General features: G+C 43.7%; 1 protein-coding gene across 9 annotated transcripts in view; it reads right to left on the bottom strand.

Annotated features, from left to right (window-relative positions):
* Window positions 1–20144, bottom strand: part of NTM (neurotrimin) — a 796613-nt gene that overhangs the window by 75671 nt on the left and 700798 nt on the right. For all 9 annotated transcript variants that reach the window (XM_080983640.1, XM_080983641.1, XM_080983642.1 and 6 more), the window contains exon 4: window positions 19258–19383. In XM_080983640.1, the coding sequence (XP_080839766.1) occupies window positions 19258–19383 (126 nt within the window). The remainder of the gene's footprint in view (window positions 1–19257; window positions 19384–20144) is intronic.

Below are 20144 nucleotides of genomic sequence, written 5' to 3'. Positions count from 1 at the left end.
GGGCTTCACTCCTGCACAAGTCACATGACCCATGAGAGAGCATGGCTCCCAAACTTGTGTTTCCAGGCGCTGTGCTCTTGTGCAAAATCAAAATCTTTCAGGGCTGTCCTCTTGTGTGTTTCAGGGTGCAGTGAGCTCACACAGTGTCCCAGTTTTATCGGGACAGTTGCAGGGTGTGATTTCAGTCAAAGCCCACATTCACACCATTCTTTTAAAACACCATGAATAACCACTTTTAATACCCATGGCTTCTCCCAAAGAATTCTGGGGGCTGAAGTCCATTAAAGGTGCTGAGACTCATCAGGAGACCCCTGTTCCCCACCCAGAGCTACAGTTCCCAGAGTTCCCTGGGAAGATTTGCATGAAAAGGGAAGGGTAGGGGAGCGAGGGAGAGGAGGGAACAAGCAAAACCAGAAAACTTTTTTTTTATTTATAGGACTCACCTTATTTTTGTGATTGTAAGTTGTTTTAAAATGGTTAAAATATTGTCTTGTAACCTGCCCAGGGACCTTGAAGTTAGGGTGGGTAATAAATGATAATGATAATAATATTACAGGTTACAGATTATATGTCTGAAATTCCTTAGCCCGGGAATTAGAAAATTAAGCTGTCTAATTAAGTCTGAATAGAAAACAATAGTGTAGATTGGAGAGGAACATGGCAGCTCTCCATATAATAAAACTAATGTTTTTGTGTTGGAAGCTAGGGAAAAAGGAAAGCAGAGAAAAGGGGTGATTTGTCTCCTTTGACCTTTAGAAATCTTATCCTGAAAACTTCCCTATTTTCTGGTCACAGAGGCAATAGAAGATATGGTTTTCAATATTGTTGCGCCCCCTCCGCAACAGGACTAGAAACTTTCTCTAAAATCAATAACTTAATATATTCAAAAATCTGTCATATACCACAGGAAGTGGCTAACAGCCAGATCCTAATAATGTACAGTATGGGTAGGCAAACTAAGGCCTGCAGGCCCAATTGCCTTCTGGATCTGGCCCACGGATGGTCCGGGAATCTCCGCATGAATCACCAGCACGTGTGTTCTTTCCTTCTCCCTCCCTCTCCCTCACACGGCGGCGCCAGCGCCTCCTCCCTCCCTCCTCCTGCCTTCTCCCTGCCCTGCCTAGAGGAGGAAGGGGGCTGGGCTTTGTTGGTGCCAGCAGCAGCAGTGCTTGAGCGGCTACTATTTTACGCAGCCCCTCTCCAGAACCCTTTTGCACACCACTCATCGTCCTGCCACCGCCGCCACCAACCCCTGCCACTCGCAAGACACAGGTAAGCAGCCACGGGGGCTTGTGTTGTCTTGCACCATTTTTTTCTGGCCCCCCACAAAGTCTGAGGGACAGTGGACTGGCCCCTTGCTGACAAAGTTTGCTGACCCCTGATGTACAGTGTGATCATGAACAGGCAGCAACCTAGAATTTGCCTAGGACCTCTTGATATAGATATATATCGATATCAATATTGATAGATAGCTGATAGGTAGGTAGGTAGATGATAGATGATAGATAGATATCGATAGCCCCCCGTTGCCTTAGTGGCTAGTGCTGTGAATTTGCCACATCTGCTTTGCATGCCTGCACCCAGGGTTGGTGCGCCAAACAGTGACAGTGTGACAGTCAGCGAGCTCAAAACAGCCTGCAGCCCGAGGAGTTGACAAATTGTTCCAAGCACCAGGCTGTCCCTCCACAGCATGGCAGGGGTCCTTCCCATTTCTTCTGTCACTCCCTCGCCCGCAATGATTTACCGACCTGCAATGTAATTAGTGACAATTGGAAAGGATGCCAGTATCTGGGAAGCCAATCGCGGGCACCCATGAGACGGGATGCCAGATGGCAAGGAGGAAAATGAAACGCAAGGCCCTCTGGTAAGGGGTACGCTTGCTCACCGATGCTTCTCTCTAGGAACTCAGAACTCTCACACCTGCGAGCTTGAGCCTAGGTATGCAACAAAACTATTTATTATTTTTTAAAATGTATATGCTTTTCCCGACCCACAAACAAGTAGAGACAGATAGAGATGGAAAGGAGAAAACTGTAAAATTAGAACTGAATGCTTAATCAAAAGACCAATAATTGGATATAGATCTTGGGCTCAGACCGGCAATTTAATAATTGGATATAGCTGTCTGCCCCCCTTCCCAGCATCCCTGTTGAATATTCTCTTTAGCCTTCCTGCTAAAATAAATGTATTTAGGAGGAAAATCAACTGCACAAATCAGGGGTATCCAACATAGTGCCCTCACAACTCACCATCCCTGACCATTGGCCATGTTGACCGAGGCAGGTGGGAGTTGGGGCCCCACAATATGTGGAGGGCAGCACCTCTGGTTACCACTGACATAAATGGCATTTTGTCCTTGAATGTTTAACCCTGAATTAAATAGGATTTCATTCTAGCACCATTGAGTTAATCTCTCTCTCTCTCTCTCTCTCTCTCTCTCTCTCTCTCTCTAAATTATGTTTCTATCTGTGAAGTCCACCCATTCAAGGAATAAAGAAAGGGCCGAAACAGAAATTCTGAATGCATTTGATATATGGATGTATTTGCACAGCTGATCCCATCCTCTATCTACCCCGTCTTTCAAAATTAGTACATAATTGAATTTTCACCCAACCTTTTACCAGTATTTCCTCTTATTAGTTTATCAAATAGATATTTCAAGCACTACTCTGGCATAAATGTATGAGCCCTATTGCTGGGGGGGGGGGTGTTCCAAAGGAGAATATGGTATCAGGCCAGCAGTGGAAAAAGTCACTGACACCATGTCTGGTACATATATGTATATATGTCAGAGGTGGCTCCCTATGCCAAACTACAACTCCCACTGAGGATAACTCACAATATTGAAAACTGTTGCCTTGCTGCTGCTGTTGGATTCCAGCTCTCATCTATGTTAGCCAGCCTGGCCAGTGGCCACAGCTGATGAGCACTGGATCTTAACAACACCTTGAAGGAACAGGCTCCCCCAGCCCTCACTAGAGGATGATCTGCATTGCCACCAGAAAGGTGGGCATAGTTCGGGTGCTCTTTGGCTGTATACCACCAGCTAGCATGGTGTAGTAGTTAGAGTGTTAGACTAGGACCTGGGAAACCAGGATTCAAATCCCTACTTGTTCATAAAAGTCACTGGGTGACTGTGGCTCAATCACTGCCTCTCAGCCTAAACTACCTCACAGGGTTGTTGTAGGGATTAAATGAGGGAGACAACCATGTACACCACCTTGAGCTCCCTGGAGAAATAGGTGAAATATAAATGCAATCAATCATTATCTGTCTACTGGACCACTTAATGGAAAACCCTAATACCAAATTGCCTCTATCCAGTGTGCTATGAATACATATAGCAGGGAGCATTAATGTACAATGCTCTCTGCTATGGGATGTGGGATGACAGCCCTAGTGTACCTCAGTTGTAAAAGAGGAAAAGAAAGCCAAAAAGTTGGAAAGATCTAGTGGCAGATGATGAGGGGAGGCCTCTTTGGGCCTGAAACCTTAGAGAGATGGAGTCAATCATAGTAGACAATGGTAGGGCAGATGGGCAAATAGCCTGAGAGCCAAAGTGGGGTAGTGGTTAGAGTGTCAGAATAGGACCTGGGAGACCGGAGTTCAAATCCCCAACTCGGCCATGAAGCGCAACCTCGGACCAGTCACTGCCTCTCAGCCTAACCTGCCTCACAGGGTTGTCCTGAGGATAAAATGGGGAGGAGAGAACCATGCACATCAGCTTGAGCTACTTGAAGGAAAGGTGGGATACAGGTGAAACAAACTGCAGCTGCTTTTAAAAAGTTTTTCATTGAACTGGAAACTGTAACTGTTTCCAAAATGTGTTAAGTGTTTTCAAACGCATTAGAAAACATCATGAATGTGTTTGCCACCATGGTCTCCTTCAGGGGGGAAGGGAGGGATATAAATATATATATATAAGAAGCAAGCGATTCGGTACATCACGGCTACTTCCCAAGAGCGGTTGCCTTGAGCAGAATGGGGTAGTATCCAGCAATTGCTCCTCATGTGCCCAAGAAATCCTGTGGACCTGAGAGCCTATATGTGGCTGACTCTGTTTATTCCATAAGCTGGTAGTTCCTCACACTTACTTAGGCTGAGATGGCTCTGTGTGGGAATCTTTATCTTTAAGAGAAGGCTTCAGCTGACACCTGCTCTAGGAAGTACAGGCCAGTCTTAAAGGCTATCCATGTTAACTTTCTGCCAAGTATTACTTAGCCTTACAATTGTTTATTGTAATGGCTGGTACTGAATTTCTGTCTAATTATTATTATTTGTTGGCATTTAATTTTATTGTGTGTTACTGTATTCTAATGGCAGATAGGTAGCCGTGTTGGTCTGCCATAATCAAAATAAAAAAATCCTTCCAGTAGCACCTTTAAGACCAACTAAGTTAGTTCTTGGTATGAGCTTTCGTGTGCAAGCACACTTCTTCAGATACACTGAAACAGAAGTTGCCAGATCCTTCTATATAGTGAGAAGGTGGGGAGGGGTATTACTCAGAAGGGTGGTGGGGATGGGAGATTGGCAGATAGCTGGGATGAGCCTGTTGACGACTCTTAACGACTGTAATGGGTCTTACAGGAAAAGGCAAGGGGTGAGAAGGTGATAAATGGCTTAGTCATGTATAATGGGATAAGAATCCAATGTCTTTGTTCAAACCAGGTTTCTCCATGGTTTTAAGTTTGGTAATGAGTTACACCACCCAATCTTAAACAACTCCTAACCCACAATAATACTACAACCAGACTTAACACGGACACTGGCACCAGAGCCTGCAATAAACCCAGATGCCAACTTTGCTGCCACATACACCCGGACAACACCATTACTGGCCCCAACAACATCACACATACCATCTCGGGACTATTCAATTGCTCATCATCTAACATTGTGTATGGCATCAAATGCCAACAGTGTCCTTCAGCTCTCTATATTGGACAAACAGGCCAAACCTTACGCCAAAGAATAAACGGACACAAATCTGACATCAAGAATCACAAGACAGAGAAACCAGTAGGAGAACACTTTAATCTCCCAGGACATTCTATACAAGATCTCAAAGTAGCTGTTTTACTACAAAGGAATTTCAGAAATAGACTGGAAAGAGAAGCTGCTGAATTACAACTCATTACCAAACTTAAAACCATGGAGAAACCTGGTTTGAACAAAGACATTGGATTCTTATCCCATTATACATGACTAAGCCATTTCTCACCTTCTCACCCCTTGCCTTTTCCTGTAAGACCCATTACAGTCGTTAAGAGTCGTCAGCAGGCTCATCCCAGCTATCTGCCAATCTCCCATCCCCACCACCCTTCTGAGTAATACCCCTCCCCACCTTCTCACTATATAGAAGGATCTGGCAACTTCTGTTTCAGTGTATCTGAAGAAGTGTGCTTGCACACGAAAGCTCATACCAAGAACTAACTTAGTTGGTCTTAAAGGTGCTACTGGAAGGATTTTTTTATTGTATTCTAATGGGTTATTGAATATTGCCTTATTGTTTATTTTATAGTTATGTTTCTATGAGTCTTTGTATTGGATCAAATTTCTATAATGTGTGTATATATATTTTCCTGCTTGTAAATTGCCTTCTGTATAGTATATATAGAAAGATAGTATACAAATTAAAAGTGGGGGAGGGGAGGAAAGGAAGAAAGGAAGTCTTTCACTTTGGTGAGAAACTAGCATGTCGTCCAAACAAAGATGCTGCTGATGTAACCCCCTAGAGCAGCCTTTCTCAACCTGTGGGTCCCCAGATGTTGTTGAACTACAACTCCCATCAGCCCTGGCTAGCAAGGCCAGAGCTCAGGGATGATGGGAGTTGTAGTCCAACAACATCTGGGGACCCACAGGTTGAGAACCGCTGCCCTAGAGTATGAAGTAGCCTTTTACACTGGTGGGAACCCCAAATACCAAAAGAGGTGGTTAATGCCTTAGTTAGTTATATCAACATAACAAAAAACATATAAGGTAATTAGGCTGACCCAATGCTGGCGTGAGGGTTGCATCTTGGTTGCCATGATTCTGTACCTGTTGCCATATGGATGGAGTTTTCCGGGCAACACAAAGGAGAATGGCATTATTGGCCTATGTTCTTTAATAAAATCTGCTAAATTTCAGATTTGGTGTTATAGACTGCCTACCTGAATTCTAAAGTACCACCGCCCCTTTGGCAATACATAGAGCTGTCCCTGAAAGGATGAGAGAGAGCGAATGAGAGAGAGAGCGAGAAAGGGGTGTCAAGGAGATAGAGGAGGGTGAGAGAGAGATAAGGGGATGTCAGGGACAGACAGGAGTCACAGAGCTGTAGAATTGGAAGGTACCCCAAGGGTCATCTAGTCCAATCACATACAATGCAGGAATCTATTGCCCAATGTGGGGTTCAAACCTGTGACCCTGAGATTAAGAGTCTCATTTGCTACTGAGTTAGCTATCCCAGATCTGAGGGGTAGCAGAGTTAGAAAGAGAAAGAGAAAGAGAAAGAGAGAGGAAGGGAAAGGCAGATGATCCTTCCTATTTTTATTTCTGCCCCCACTCACAGCAGGCTGCAACACCACCCACCAGCCTGCAGCCCCATACAGATTGCCCTTCAGAGAATGCATCCTCCGGGTGGGGGGAATCCCACCCCCCGATCTAAGGTTCTTAAGACCACAGCAAATTGCTGGATTGAAATGATCCATACAGCAAGCCAATGACAAGCCATTAAATGCAACTACAATTAAACTCCAGTCCCTTTTAAGTTAGCTATGCCTTTCAAAATGCAACCACCACAGCTTATGAAATGCGCACTCACTCACACACAAACATACACACATCACAGAATGCAAAAATGAGCCAGAGCACAGTTTTCTGCAGCTGAAGCATCCTAGCATTGACAGAATGAGGACGCGCTTCGCTTCTCCAGCTCGGAATTTTATAATAATACCTCAGGGGAGTCGCCGGCAAAGTTTGGCCAAAATATAATTAGTTTGCACATCTATTAGAGCCCGATAAAAGGTTTTAATTTGTGTGGAGATCTCCTGAATCTCAGATACTCTGTCCCTGGCTCTTCCTTTGCTGCCTCAGAGGCGGGCAAGCCAGTCAGAGGTACAGCGGTTTCTGTCTTTGTAGAAGGAATAAGGTTATTGTCCTGCAGCCATCTTTATTGCTAAAAAAGAATATGACAATATGGAAAGACCAGGCTACTCCCATTCCTCCCTCCCTCTCATCTCAAAACACACTCATGAACACACATGCACACACACAACTTTCTTCATGCCAGAAAACATAGCCCAGCAAACTCCAGCAGATTCCACTTTGGAGACTAAATTAACATCTCAAGCACAGTTTCCAAGCAAAGGGTCCCTGAGCAGAGCAGATAGGTAGAAGCTTGGGAGTTGGAATTTTTCATTCCTTTTTGCTCAAGGCACCAGGCACATGCCTCCTTCAATTGTGGCTCTTTGTAGGGGCGTGCAATTATCCCCAAAACACGACAGCTCAAGGCAATCCAAGTCACAGTAATTCCTTGTTGCACCCAAAGGCATACCGTGGAAATGAAAGAGACAGCCCTTGCTTCAAAGGCTGTGTGGCCTGAATTATCTAGGCATCGTAGCTATTTAAATACTCTGTCTAACTGCTGAGTTTTTAAAACACCAGTCAGAAAACTCAGAAAGGATTGTGCTCATAAACTTGTCCTTATAAGTCCTCCCTGTGCTCCCCACCCAGTAAATGGTCCACAGACACATTGGAATCAGGTCCATTGAGCTTCTCCAGCCAGTCTGCTGAGCCGTGTTGTCTTACAACATCATTGCTCCCACATCTTTCCCTTCTACTTGCAGTTGGTAGTTTCTGGGCACAGATAATGGGCATGCATATGCACAAACATATTTGGTATTGGAAGGAACAGGTGCACAAAAGAGGAGACAGCTCTTGGAGGTTGTAACTCTGACTTAGTGGCTGCACTGGGGCACCCTACAATTGAGTCAAAATATACAGCCCTATTATTAGAACAATCACCCTTGCTTCATCCCAAAGATGGTCATTCTCAGCTGTTAACGCTACATTACTGAATCTCTTGGGATCCAAAAGCGAGAGTTAATGCCACTGAAATTAGAGGTGCATTCCCCCCCCCCCAGCGATGCTTTCAAGAACAGCATTTACAATAATGTTGCTCTGAAACACTGGAAAAGTTGTAGAGGCATGGGAATATACTTTCACATATGGTGGCAATGTAATGTCTTCAACAGATTTAGGAAGCAACTCTTTGCTGAAATTAATGCAATCACACCTTGTAGTTTTGCACCTAGAACTAACTTAGCCCCGTGAAGTACTTTTTGGAGAAGAACTTCAAGATATTGTGTACAAGTCTAGAAACGACACACCAGAAGAAGGGTCAGCAAGATGAAGAAAATATGGTATTTCATTTTTATAGACAAACTTGAGGGCAAAAATAACTTAAGTCCTGTTATGACAGGATGGGGGACATATGGCCCTTGAGAGATGGTTGGACTCCATCACTCATTATAATGATAAACTGGCTCTGTGTCAGTCCAACCGAGTTTCAGTTGTTATATATATATTCCCCATGTGTTATTCTTTTTCTCGCCTATAAAAATATGTGTAAACCCATTATAATTTATTTGCTTGTCACTGCTTGACTAAACACTGCCCAGGAATGGAGGGCTATCTTGGCTTTCCCCTTTGATACCTGGTTTAAAAAGGTCTTATTTATTGCAATATCTGGAAAACTCACTAATTCTTTATGAGTTTCCAGGGGTAAAGCCAAACCGACGGTCTATGCAGCTACATGGTAACCATTTGTGACTTATGTCAGAAGACAAACTTATGACTTGCAAAGTTTGATTTTATGTGGATCTGATTGCAGTCCAGGAATTATTATTGACCCCTCCATTGTCCGTCTGTGGAATCACGATCTTATTATTCGAAGCATTGTTATCTCTCAGCAACAACCATTTACCTGCTCTGCATCATTTTCTTTGTTAAGTTGGGACATCAAACAGCAAGCCGTTGTTCGTTTCTGCATCTTTCAAACATTTGTATTGTTATATGTAACGATAATGAAAAATAGCATGGGATGTTTTCCTTTGCAATAAAAAGCATTTTATTTTTTTTTAAAAAAGGAGTATTTTAAACAGGTTTGATACAAGATTTCACTTTGCATCTTGCTCCCTTTATCCCCTGCCTCATTCCTTCTAATGTATTTTTTCCCTAAACTCACTTTCTGTTCAATTGCAATGCAACAAACTCAAAGTTCTTGAGAAGGAACGCTCCTGGGTCACAAGGAGTGTGGCGCTCGGTGCAAAGAACCCCCTTGACATTGCCTGTGAGCCTCTCGCCATGGCTGCTGCCATGGAGACAGAAGACCTAGGGTCGGAATGACCTTTCCATTCCCCCACCAACACCACAAAGAGTTCTTGCTTGCCCTCCCTGATTAAGTGCACATCAGAAACCATGGCAGATTTACAGGTTAAAGCATGATTTAGTGGAGTGCACTGCAGTCAAATTAATGCGGGCTATAATATAGTTTACCTCATTAAACAATGCATGCCAAGATCCCGTCTGCTGTAAAACAATTGGTCTCTGAAGTCTAGTGTTCATCTTCCAGGGTTGCTGGGAGATAATAAATGGGTAATATCCCAGTGATAATGGTAATGGAGTCACGGCTCAGAGCTAATATTATGGCAAAGCAGTAATTATTTCAACAGTAAACAAGGAGACAGTTCAGCTGCCGACAGGATTAGAGCCCGTTGAAATGCTTCAGTTAATTTAGCTGGATTCCAAGATGGTGGATTGGCTCTTCAAAGGAAGGTGAAGTTCTCATCTGCTGAGCAATGGAGCCAAGTCTCTCTGTCATTGGCTGGCTTCCATGGGGCCAAGGCCCATCCTTCCCACCCAGAATGCAATGGAACATCTTGGCATATGGGCCACACGCACCACAGAATGGGGAATGAGACAACATTTATGGTGATCTCCTCAAAGAGACAGGAACACCATGTCACCTAGATTAAAAGGGCACCACAGAAGCTAGGTGGGATGAAATTGAAAACAGACACACACAATGAAGAATGAATGTGGGAGGGATAGCAAATGTATAGCAGCCCCAAAGTTTCACCTAAATTGAAATTTGAAGGTTCTTGCTCAGATGTGGTGGGCTGGGTGGGAGCAGTGGAATTCCGTGTGAGAAGAGGAGGGAGGAGCTTCATGGCCCTAGCATTTTTTTCCTCGCAACATGTAGCAAAGATAGGAGAGGTATACTAATAAAGTTAACAGCCACATTTATTTTTCTATTCTGTAAAATGTATATACCGCTTGACTGCAAAACAAACATGCAAACCTCAAAGCGGTTTACAGATTAAAGCAATGGCATTATCTCTGAAAATAAATAAATAAACCAGTTTAAAAAAAACACAATTGGAAACCTACAAAAATGAATAAAATCATTGATTTAAAAAAGCAGAATAAAACACATGCCAACATTTTGCGTGTCTGGATAGGCTTGCATAAACAAAAATGCTTTTAGCAGGCACCAATTAAAAACATACAAAGGTGCCCGCCTAATTTCAATAGGCAGGGAGTTCCAAAGTTTGGGTGCCGCCGCACTAAAAGGTTGATTCCTTACAAAGGCAGAATGGGCAGAATGTGGCACCTGAAACAATGCCAGTTCCTGAGATTAAAGCAGTCAAATGAATATATATGGGCTAAGGTGATCTCACAGGTCTCATATGTTTGTGTGAATTATTTACTCTTGCATATATTTTTGTGTGAGAGAGAAACTTCTAAACCAGAATGAGCACTGAAACCCCATTTTTTTCACGGCTAATGTCTGACACCTAGATTTTGAAATTCCCCCCAAAAGCAAATTCTGCTCTATTTAAATGTGGCATATATAAAATGGGCACAGACCTGACAAGAGTAATAAAACTGTAAGTTATTAATACTCCGGGAATGTTCTTCTTCAGATTAGGCAATTATGCAGCTTTCCTCTTTTTCCCCCTTCCAGTATATTGCGGCTCCTCACATTCAGTACCTCTCTATTGCTTTAACCAAAAATGAAATGAAAACCTCTCTGTATTATCCTGCCCATCAATAATCGGATCCATCTGCAGACAATTCCCTCCAATCTTTTGCTGTCTATTTCCATGACTGTCTCAACGGAGCTCGTCATGCAGAACAGAATCACTGGATGTACTTCATGTGACAGGGAGCAGGAAAACTGCTGACTGTCAAGATTTTCCACATTTAGAAATGGAGTTTCCTGCAAAACCAGCCTGTTCCAAAAACTGCACTTTAAAGACTCCAACAAACTGGACTCTGTTTATCTAATGGAACCAGGGTTGGGAAGAGGGGAGGTATTCTGAGTCTCCATTTCTACCTACCACTAATATATTTATGCATGTGCAGTAATGGGCAGACATTTGGTCCGATCCAGAAATACCATATTTTTTTGCTCTATGACTCACTTTTCCCTCCTAAAAAGTAAGGGGAAATGTGTGTGCGTCTTATGGAGCGAATGCAGGCTGCACAGCTATCCCAGAAGCCAGAACAGCAAGAGGGATCCCTCTTGCTGTTCTGGCTTCTGAGATTCAGAATATTTTTTTTCTTGTTTTCCTCCTCCAAGAACTAGATGCGTCTTATGGTCTGGTGCATCTTATAGAGCGAAAAAGACAGTAGCTCTTCTTATGTGGCACCTCACACAAACAGCTTGGGAAATCTTAGCACCGTGATCCCTTCCACCTATAATTATGTTTGTAGAGGCAATTCTGGTTCTGAGATGAGGCTAAGTAGGAAGGGAATTCTAGACCTAAAGATGGTGGCTTTTAGTGCGTACAGGAGTGAGGGTGCACAATTGCATTGTTAGATATTTTGGGGTATGGCTCTGTTAAGGAACAGGTGGCTACTATTTATTCAGGGCAGCCTTTTGCTTCCTCAAAGTAACACACCCAGACAACTGCTTGATTCTCAGAAAGATAAGAGAATTTTGTCAATTTTGGCTTCTTTTGTTTTCTCATTTTTCCAGCCTCAAGTCCAGTTCTCCACATTTCTGCAACAGTTTGCATTAAAAAAACAAAAAGTTTCTCATGAAAATTTGCCAGCATTTTAGTGCAAATTTCTCTTAATACACAGGATTCTGGATGTGATTTAGTCTAATGTACACATTTTTGCAGAGAATGACTCCCAATATGATGAATTTTAAATGTTCTTTCTTATCATAAATGCATGCATTTATATGCATCTTTTTCTCTTTGCAAGCATTAGGTACAAAAACGATAAATGCAAGTACCACATTCAGAGAAATCTGGAATTTGAAGGATATCTTCATTTCAGTTCACATATTGTTGCAAAATGTGCAGATTTAGGTAGGCATGCATTAAAATTCTGAACCAGATTTCTTCCTCTTCCCTATGTCGCTGCAAACAGCTCACGGGGACATTTTAACCAAGAGGCCTACACAAGGTCAATGGACATACACTTGCCAACAACACCATCACCTTGACAACACAGAAGATTCCAATGAAAGGGAAAGCAGTAACCATGGAAACAAGCGATTGCTTGTATCTGGATTTCCTTAACCAGACTCTAGTGACCTTATTCCTGTAACTACAGTCGATATTGCAGGGTCAGAGAGGATGAAATATGCCAAAAAAAAAAAAAAAAGGTAAAAACTTTCCTTAAGATAGTCCAGTGACTGATAACATGCACACCTGGTGGACCCCAAGCAGGCTTAAGTCGTAGCACTTTATCAACAGTTGGTGAGGTCCCCTCCCTCTATGACTCTCTCACACTTCCTGAACACTCACACCCATGCATAAGGGCTGGTAGTCTGGTAATAAGGAGGTGGTGAAGAAGTATTCCACAAACAGCTCAGAATGTACTTGAGCAACTTAGCTGCTAAAACAGAGGAGCCAGGGCAAAAACAACATCTTTACGGGACATTAGTAGTGGTATTAGTAGTAGTAGTATTAATAGAAGGAGGAGGAAGAATCATTCTTTTAAAAAAAATAAGAATAGACTAGAATAGTTTCCAGGCTATTTACAATCAGAATAAAGGTAAAAGATAAAAACATAGCAAGAATCAATATGCTAGCAGAACATCAACCTCAAGAATCACATCACAACAACACAAGCAACATACAGTCACAATAATCCATCACAACACAACCAATGCCTGGGGAAAGAGGGAGGTCTTAATCTAGCGCTTAAAAAAAAGGTTAGGGTCAGCTCCAGGCAGGCCTCGCTGGGGAGAACTTTCCACAGCCAGGGACCTCAGCCAAAAAGGGCCTTCTCTCATGCTGTCACCCTCCTGTCTTCCCTTGGAGGGGCTCACAGAGAAGGACCTCAAGTGATGGATGTAAGGTTTGGATAGGCCATGCTTTGCACATCACAAATCATGCAACTCAAATAAAGCAGGCATCCTAATGCATTCCATGCATAAGCCCCTATTTTGCCAAAGTCCTTCCTTCCTTTCTTCTTTGCTTCCTTCCTCCCTTGTAATATTTATGCCTCCCACTGTCCTATTTCACAAGGCAAACCATGTTTACACAGTTTGCATTAAGGAGGCCTAAAGCGGCAAATCCAAAGGATAAGTCAACAACATGGACACAGCAGCAGACTGGAGCTCCCAAATTTTGCCTCAGGCTCAGATGCTCTGGAGTGTTCCAGCCACACAAACATCCAGTTCGAGGTTGGTTTGGCTTGGAAACCACGGAAGCTGGAGAAACAGAGTTCAGGCTAGCAACTCTGTATACCCCTCCTTTACAGTGTGGCAAACTCTTCAGACCTCCTTTGTCATTAGTAGACTTGAAAGGTCTGTGGCTGAAACCAATTAATTATATAGCAGCTTTGAAACTGCTCTGAGCAAGTGTTGCTCACTGGGACTGGCACAACCTGTGCATGTGTGTGCAAGAAGAGAGGAGAGAGGGTCAGTACACTGTGCAGAGAAATTGTGTGACTGCTTCCCACACACTGTTCTAATTCCTGGCCTTCGGCATGCCACTCTCCTTCTGCCCACTCAGCTGGCACTACAGCTGATGGGTCTCTTACCTGCCATTAGAATCATCTCAGCCCTACACAGGACTCCAAAAATACATGCCGGGCTCTCAGCTGCTGGGCTGAACCTGTCCCCACCAGGTGCTAGCACAGCCCATCCCGGTACCCTCCATGCTTCGTAGCATTTAATGCCACAGCATCTGCCAGCTCTGGGGACACACATTCTGTCAGCTGGAGCATTTGGGTCTGCAGTATCAATGAGTCAAAAACTTGCTTCTTGACTGAGTCACAACTGCACTGAAAACTAATCCTGTGGCTGCAACTTTACATTTGGGGACTATCAACTGTGTGCCAGGAGCTGGACAGAAAATAACTCCTGCCGCAAGAGGAGCATACAAAGGACAGGGAGACAGACAGAACCCAAGGAATCCACCCATGCCTATGCTTCTTCATAAGCATTTGTTATGGGTTTGGTGGTTTCTTCTCCCACTCTCTTCCCTTCTTGAAATATGAGAGGTTGGGAGCCCTTCAATGAAAACGATCAACAGCAGGCACAGGACAGACAAAGGATGCACTTCTTTGTATAATGTGAAATTAACCTAGAAATGTGATTGCAACAGAATGCTGCCATGGCCATTAGCTTAAGTGGCTTTTTAAAAAGATCAGAACAATCCAACAAACCACGGACCTATCAGTTCCAGTGGAGAAATGAGAGAAGCATGGCAATGTTGTGGGGGTGGGTATATATTTTTCTCCCCCTCCTGTATGTTTTGGCACTCCCAATAGCCCTCCCCTGATCTGCTTTTCATCTCATAAACAGAAAAGATAAAGGCACCTAAACGTTTTCTCCATTAGAAGCTAAGTATGGAGAATTGGCTAGGGATTAGCTGGGTGTTTATGGGTTTGCTAGGCAGAGCATCTCAGATATTTCTCTGGGGAGAAGGAAGAGAGCCTAAAAGGGGGCTGGAAGTGTTTTAATGGTTTAGTAGGAGGAACAGTGGCGTGTGGTGAATTTTTTCCATAAGGGAACAGTTAGGGCCAGAGGCGCCAGCTCGCAAGAGTGATGGGGGATGCTGCATGCGTGAGTATCACACCTTCCTCTTAAGCTGGGCAGAAGCATTCTGGACTTTGGGAAGGAGCTGCCAGAGACTCAGCTATACAGCTGCAAGTAAAACGTTTCAAATGTGTTGTGAAGTGCAATATACAAACGTGACACTAGATGACGAAAGTGAGCTATGCAAAATTCAATGTATTTTTCAAAACGTTTTTTTAAAAAAGCATTTTCACAGCATTTTTTAAAATGTGTGTAGATTCCACCCAGGCCTCTGACAGGATGCTGGAGATCCCCTGCCTCCTTTCCTAAGCAGTGTGGGCTTTGGGAAGGTGGTGGGAGGGCTCTTGGACCCTGTCAGAGCATTGTGCCTGCCTCCCTAAACTGGGCAGAAGCTTCCTGGGCTTTGGGAAGGAGGCACCAGGCTTCAATACTTTAGTAATCTAATTTATCGGGAACATTTAGGGAACTAGCCTAGTCCCCCTAGTCCACTGGCCACATGCCCCCGAGGAGAAACAGCCATTCTAGGGGCTCAACCTTGCCCCACTGCTCTCCCCCAAGGTAACCCAATCTTTACCACTTTATATTGGAACAAATATAAATTGGGTTTCCTCTAGACTGATATTTGCTCTGATTTATTGCGAAAGAGCAGGTCTTCCCAGGAAAACTGGCTAGGCAAGGACAAAGCTACTTGGACCTGTGCCTAGGAAGTGTGGGAGAAGTGGAAGTGAGGAGAAACCCTACGACCAATCAGTTTAATTAGAAACAAGCTTAAAGTCGAAGTTCTAAGTAACGTTCTTAATTCTTTCTATAAAGGGTTTCTGCCTGAAACATAGTATTGCGGCTAGTTGGAATAACCATTAAGCTTTAACCCTAATCAGATGTCTTTAAATAAGATTATCATTTTGTTTACATTGTGCCTCATCCTTTTCAGGGCAGATGAGGTCTGAAACACATGCAGATAGTACACGGTCAACAAGGATTCAGAAATCAATTGCGCTACGTTTTGCCCAAGTGTTGGTAACTTTTTTCAAGAGCTGAATTCCATTGTAGGGTAGTCTGTCAGAGGCTGCATGACCACAGTAAGCGGGTCTGAACTCATTGTTAGGTGGGGCTAGAGCAAACGTTGATGCTTGCCGCCTATCTCTCACTTTCTCTTTCTCTTTCTCTCCTCTTCCCCACTTAGCAAACTGCTGGGGGCAGGGAACAGATCCCTCTTGCCAAAGGGAGTGCAGTTTGCCCTCATAGAAAATAGCATGCATGAAATGCAAAGCCATGGTTTGGAATCGCACAGTGAAAAATCAAAGGTCCTTACTGTTCCTGCAACGGCCTGCATGTGAGAAGGCAGGTGTGTGGTGGGCAGGGTTGCAGTTGGGCACATCTCTGGGAAGCCAACCTTTAAAATAATCTTTCTGCATACAGCAGTTCACATCCCAGGAACTAAGTGGTGCCTGAATATGGGATTGGCCACTATGGTGATGATGGGATGGTGGGCAATTTATTTGGGTCCTGCAGTTCCGTCTCTACTGGTTCAGATGGAATTTGCTGGAGGAGGCAGTTTGTCTCCTGGGGAACGTAGGTTTTGCAGGACTCTGATGACAATTACATTGAATTGCTCGGCAAATGCATTGCAAAGGAAGGAAACATTTTGCCATTCTCCCGGATGCCACCTCTGGATCCAGCAGGCTGAGTGGGAAAAGAGAAACCTGTGTCGACCGATCTTTGAGGGTGACCAGGCTGCTAATGCAGAGCATGTAATCTGGACATGAAATCTGGCGAAAGCTGCTCCAGTAAATTACCTAACCCTGCAGGTAATTTCTGATTAGCTTGCTCCTCTCCCCTTGATGCTTCGGCTGTTTCCATAGCAGCTAAATCCTAAGTAAAATGGAGACATCTGGTTCAAACTCAGGTAAAGCTCCCTTGGGGGAAAAAGGAACTGGCTGGTTGACAGCAGAGAAATAAAACATCCTTGCAGAAAAGTGAGCAGCAGCAGAAGCAACACCTGACAGCATCACAGGCCAGCTGGAGCGAAACCCCGTGGGTGGCAGACGGGGCCTTGAACTGTTGATGAGGGTGGCAGAGGTAACAGGAAACAGGCAGAGGGCCTGATTGGAGTTAGATGGGTTGACACAACAATAAGATGGGTAGTAAGCATCCTGTAAAATTGCAACAGTCTAATCAAAACTCTTTGGGCTTCGGTGGTGGCTGGTGCCTGCTGGAATTGGTAGGGTGGAAGACAGGGAACCTGGCAGCAGGTGGCATCAGAGGCAACGGCAGGCACAGCCAGCTAATTCTAAATCTGTTCCCATCCTGCTGAATTTCATAACAACAAGATTGAGGAAGAGGAAGTTGGCAGGCAGCAGCACATCCAGGACTTGTACGTAGGAATGCAGGCAGGTGGGGGTGATTAAAGTTGGGTGGGGTGCAGGGCTCCATTTATCCTAAATGGCCAAGCTGCAGTATTTGGCTCCATCTGGAATCCATGATGATGCCTCCTCTAAGCAAGAGCCTCCAGATTCACGCTGAAATTGGAGTTTAGGCAAAGATTGGTGGCAATTGTGTTGAAATCTATGCTTGTGGGTTATGTTGCTCAGACTTTGACCCAACACAGCTTTCTTTGGTCTTTATCCCTCCCTTGTTTGTGTACATGGGAGTTGGGGCAAGCCAAGCAGCCCTGCCAGGTGTCTGCATAGACACATCTACAGCAAGGGAACCCTCAGCATCAATACAACCCAGAACCATGACCACACATAGTTCCATGTTACATTGATATATTTGCATGTCCCACTGCATGTCACAGAACTGGCCCAGCCATTAGTTAGGGTGATGCCACTGCTGAATTAAGAATAGAGAAAACACAACTAAGAAGCTTAAATCATATATATGACTGACAGCCTTTTTGGAAGTTAAACCAGTGTCCAGACTTTAACATTCAAAAGCTTTACTTGCAGAAACTTACAGTTATAGATGAATTAAAACACAATTATCTACAGTCACATGCTCATCCAAACATAGGTTTACAGGCTTTTCTTCTAACTCCCAAACAATTGTATTTTCCTCTCTTTCCAGAGCTCAGCACTCAGCCTTCTGTATCTCAATTAGGCCATGCCTTGCAGCTCCTATAAGGGATTTTCACTTTTACCTGTAAGTGCATATAAGCACTTACAATTTCAGTAAATTAAATTACTAAACAGCCACGGCCTCAGACAGCAGAAGCCTTTGAGGCAGCACCCTTGAGGGTGCCCTCCTGCCCCACAACCTCTGCTAATAGAGGAGAAGAGGCAAGATTGTGTCCATTATGGGTGAGATCTTGCCTGAAGTCAAGTGAGATTCAAGATCTCCTCCCAAATCAGTATGATCTTACCCAAAATGAGCACCAATGGTGGTGTGGCTTCTCTGGTGGAGCACGCAGCCACAGAGCAGGCAGTGGAGGATGAGGTGGCAGCAGCAGCAGGGATGGTGGCAGTGGTAGGACATGGCGGCACTTCCTGTTTTGCATCAAGCGGTGAAATGGGCTGCGCTGCCCCCACTCCTTCACTACTGATGTTTACACTGCACATAGAGATGCCGGGGTGGAGCTATACAATACATCCCTGTAACCAGGCAGAGCAACATGAGAGCTAGAATGACTTGTGTAAGAGTGTTTTTAATTCCTCCTTCCTGGACTCAGAACTGATTCAAACAAGCAGCAATAGGAGATGACACAGCCATTCTCACACTGTACCACCTCAGACTGGAAGTTGAGTGAATGCATGCATCAATATTCCTCAAGTTAAAACAAACAAACAAGCAAACCCCTTGTGTCTGGAAAGTGGGTGGATCAGAGAGAAGGCTAGGCTAAAATCCCCAACATTTTAACTTTTCATAGGCAGAAATCCCTTTTTCGTGGAGCAGCATTCAACCGCATGATATACCATAAGAAAATGGATGCTGTTCCTTCCACGTATTTGAATCAGACACATAAAGCCTTTGCACAGTGTGTGCCCTAGGCAACCTTCATCCATGTGGACAGTAGGCATTTCCAGGTCAGAGTGACTGTTTGCAGTTTGTTCTCAGTCGTCATCATCATCATCATCATCATCATATCAGCATCAAATGCAGAGCACCACGTGCAGTGCCAGATCTAAGATCCCCACCAAAGTATGACATGTCTGACAAGGGGAAGTCCCATCATCTATAACAGGGAGATACATCTTCTTAGAGTATCTTACCTTTGGGTGAGATATGTCTCCAAGTGATTGTAGGGTCCGGCCTGCCCATAGCTATGCAGGTGAGACTGACATTGCCACCTTCATTGATGGAGATGTCCGAAGAGATCTCAACAATTTTGGGAGGTACTGCAATGACAAACAAGAAGATATGAAAGTCAAGTCTCAGTTTCTGAAAGCTCTTACAAATAGACCATTCTTTGCGGATCTCTGTACAACTAGGTTAAGGATGATCACCACCAATCTGTGAACCTGATCTGGCTCTCAAAACAATTTAACTGCACCCTGGAGGCTTCACAAAATTTCAGCTGAGGTGCAATAACTTTTTTTTGGCTCAGGTTTTCACCCATAATTCTTTCCAAAACATGTAACAGATATTGTTATTATTTGTTATTTCAACTTTCTCTAAAGGTTGTATGCAATTTTCTGGCCATGCCCAGGCTCAAAAAAATTATGAAGCTGTTATGTTTTCAGTAAGGATGGGTTTTAGTGTGAACCTACTAAATCTACACTTTCTAAAACAATACGAGAACCAAAACACAGCTATCCTTCAAAATTTGCATTTCTCTGAATGTTGTGGTTCAAATCTCCAGTAGTGTCCAGTTGCATGAGCACATTAGTGAAAGTAATATTAAAAATGCATTATATTGGGTCAATTTGTTTGCAAATTTGGGTATATTAGGCAAAAGCACATTAAAAATATGCATATTGCAGAAAATATGCAGTAAAATGCTGATGGGTTTTCATGAGAATTTAAAAATAAATAAATAAATAAATAAATAAATAAAGACCATTGCAAATTGATGCAGAATTTTGACAAATTCAATTAAAGATTGGATAATTGAGAAACTAGCAGATACCAAAGTTGTACCATCCCTCCATCCCTAGGT

Source organism: Podarcis pityusensis, assembly GCF_964106645.2.
Source record: "Podarcis pityusensis genome assembly, chromosome: 15".
Taxonomy (NCBI): domain Eukaryota; kingdom Metazoa; phylum Chordata; class Lepidosauria; order Squamata; family Lacertidae; genus Podarcis; species Podarcis pityusensis.
This window is presented reverse-complemented; position numbering and strand designations above follow the sequence as displayed.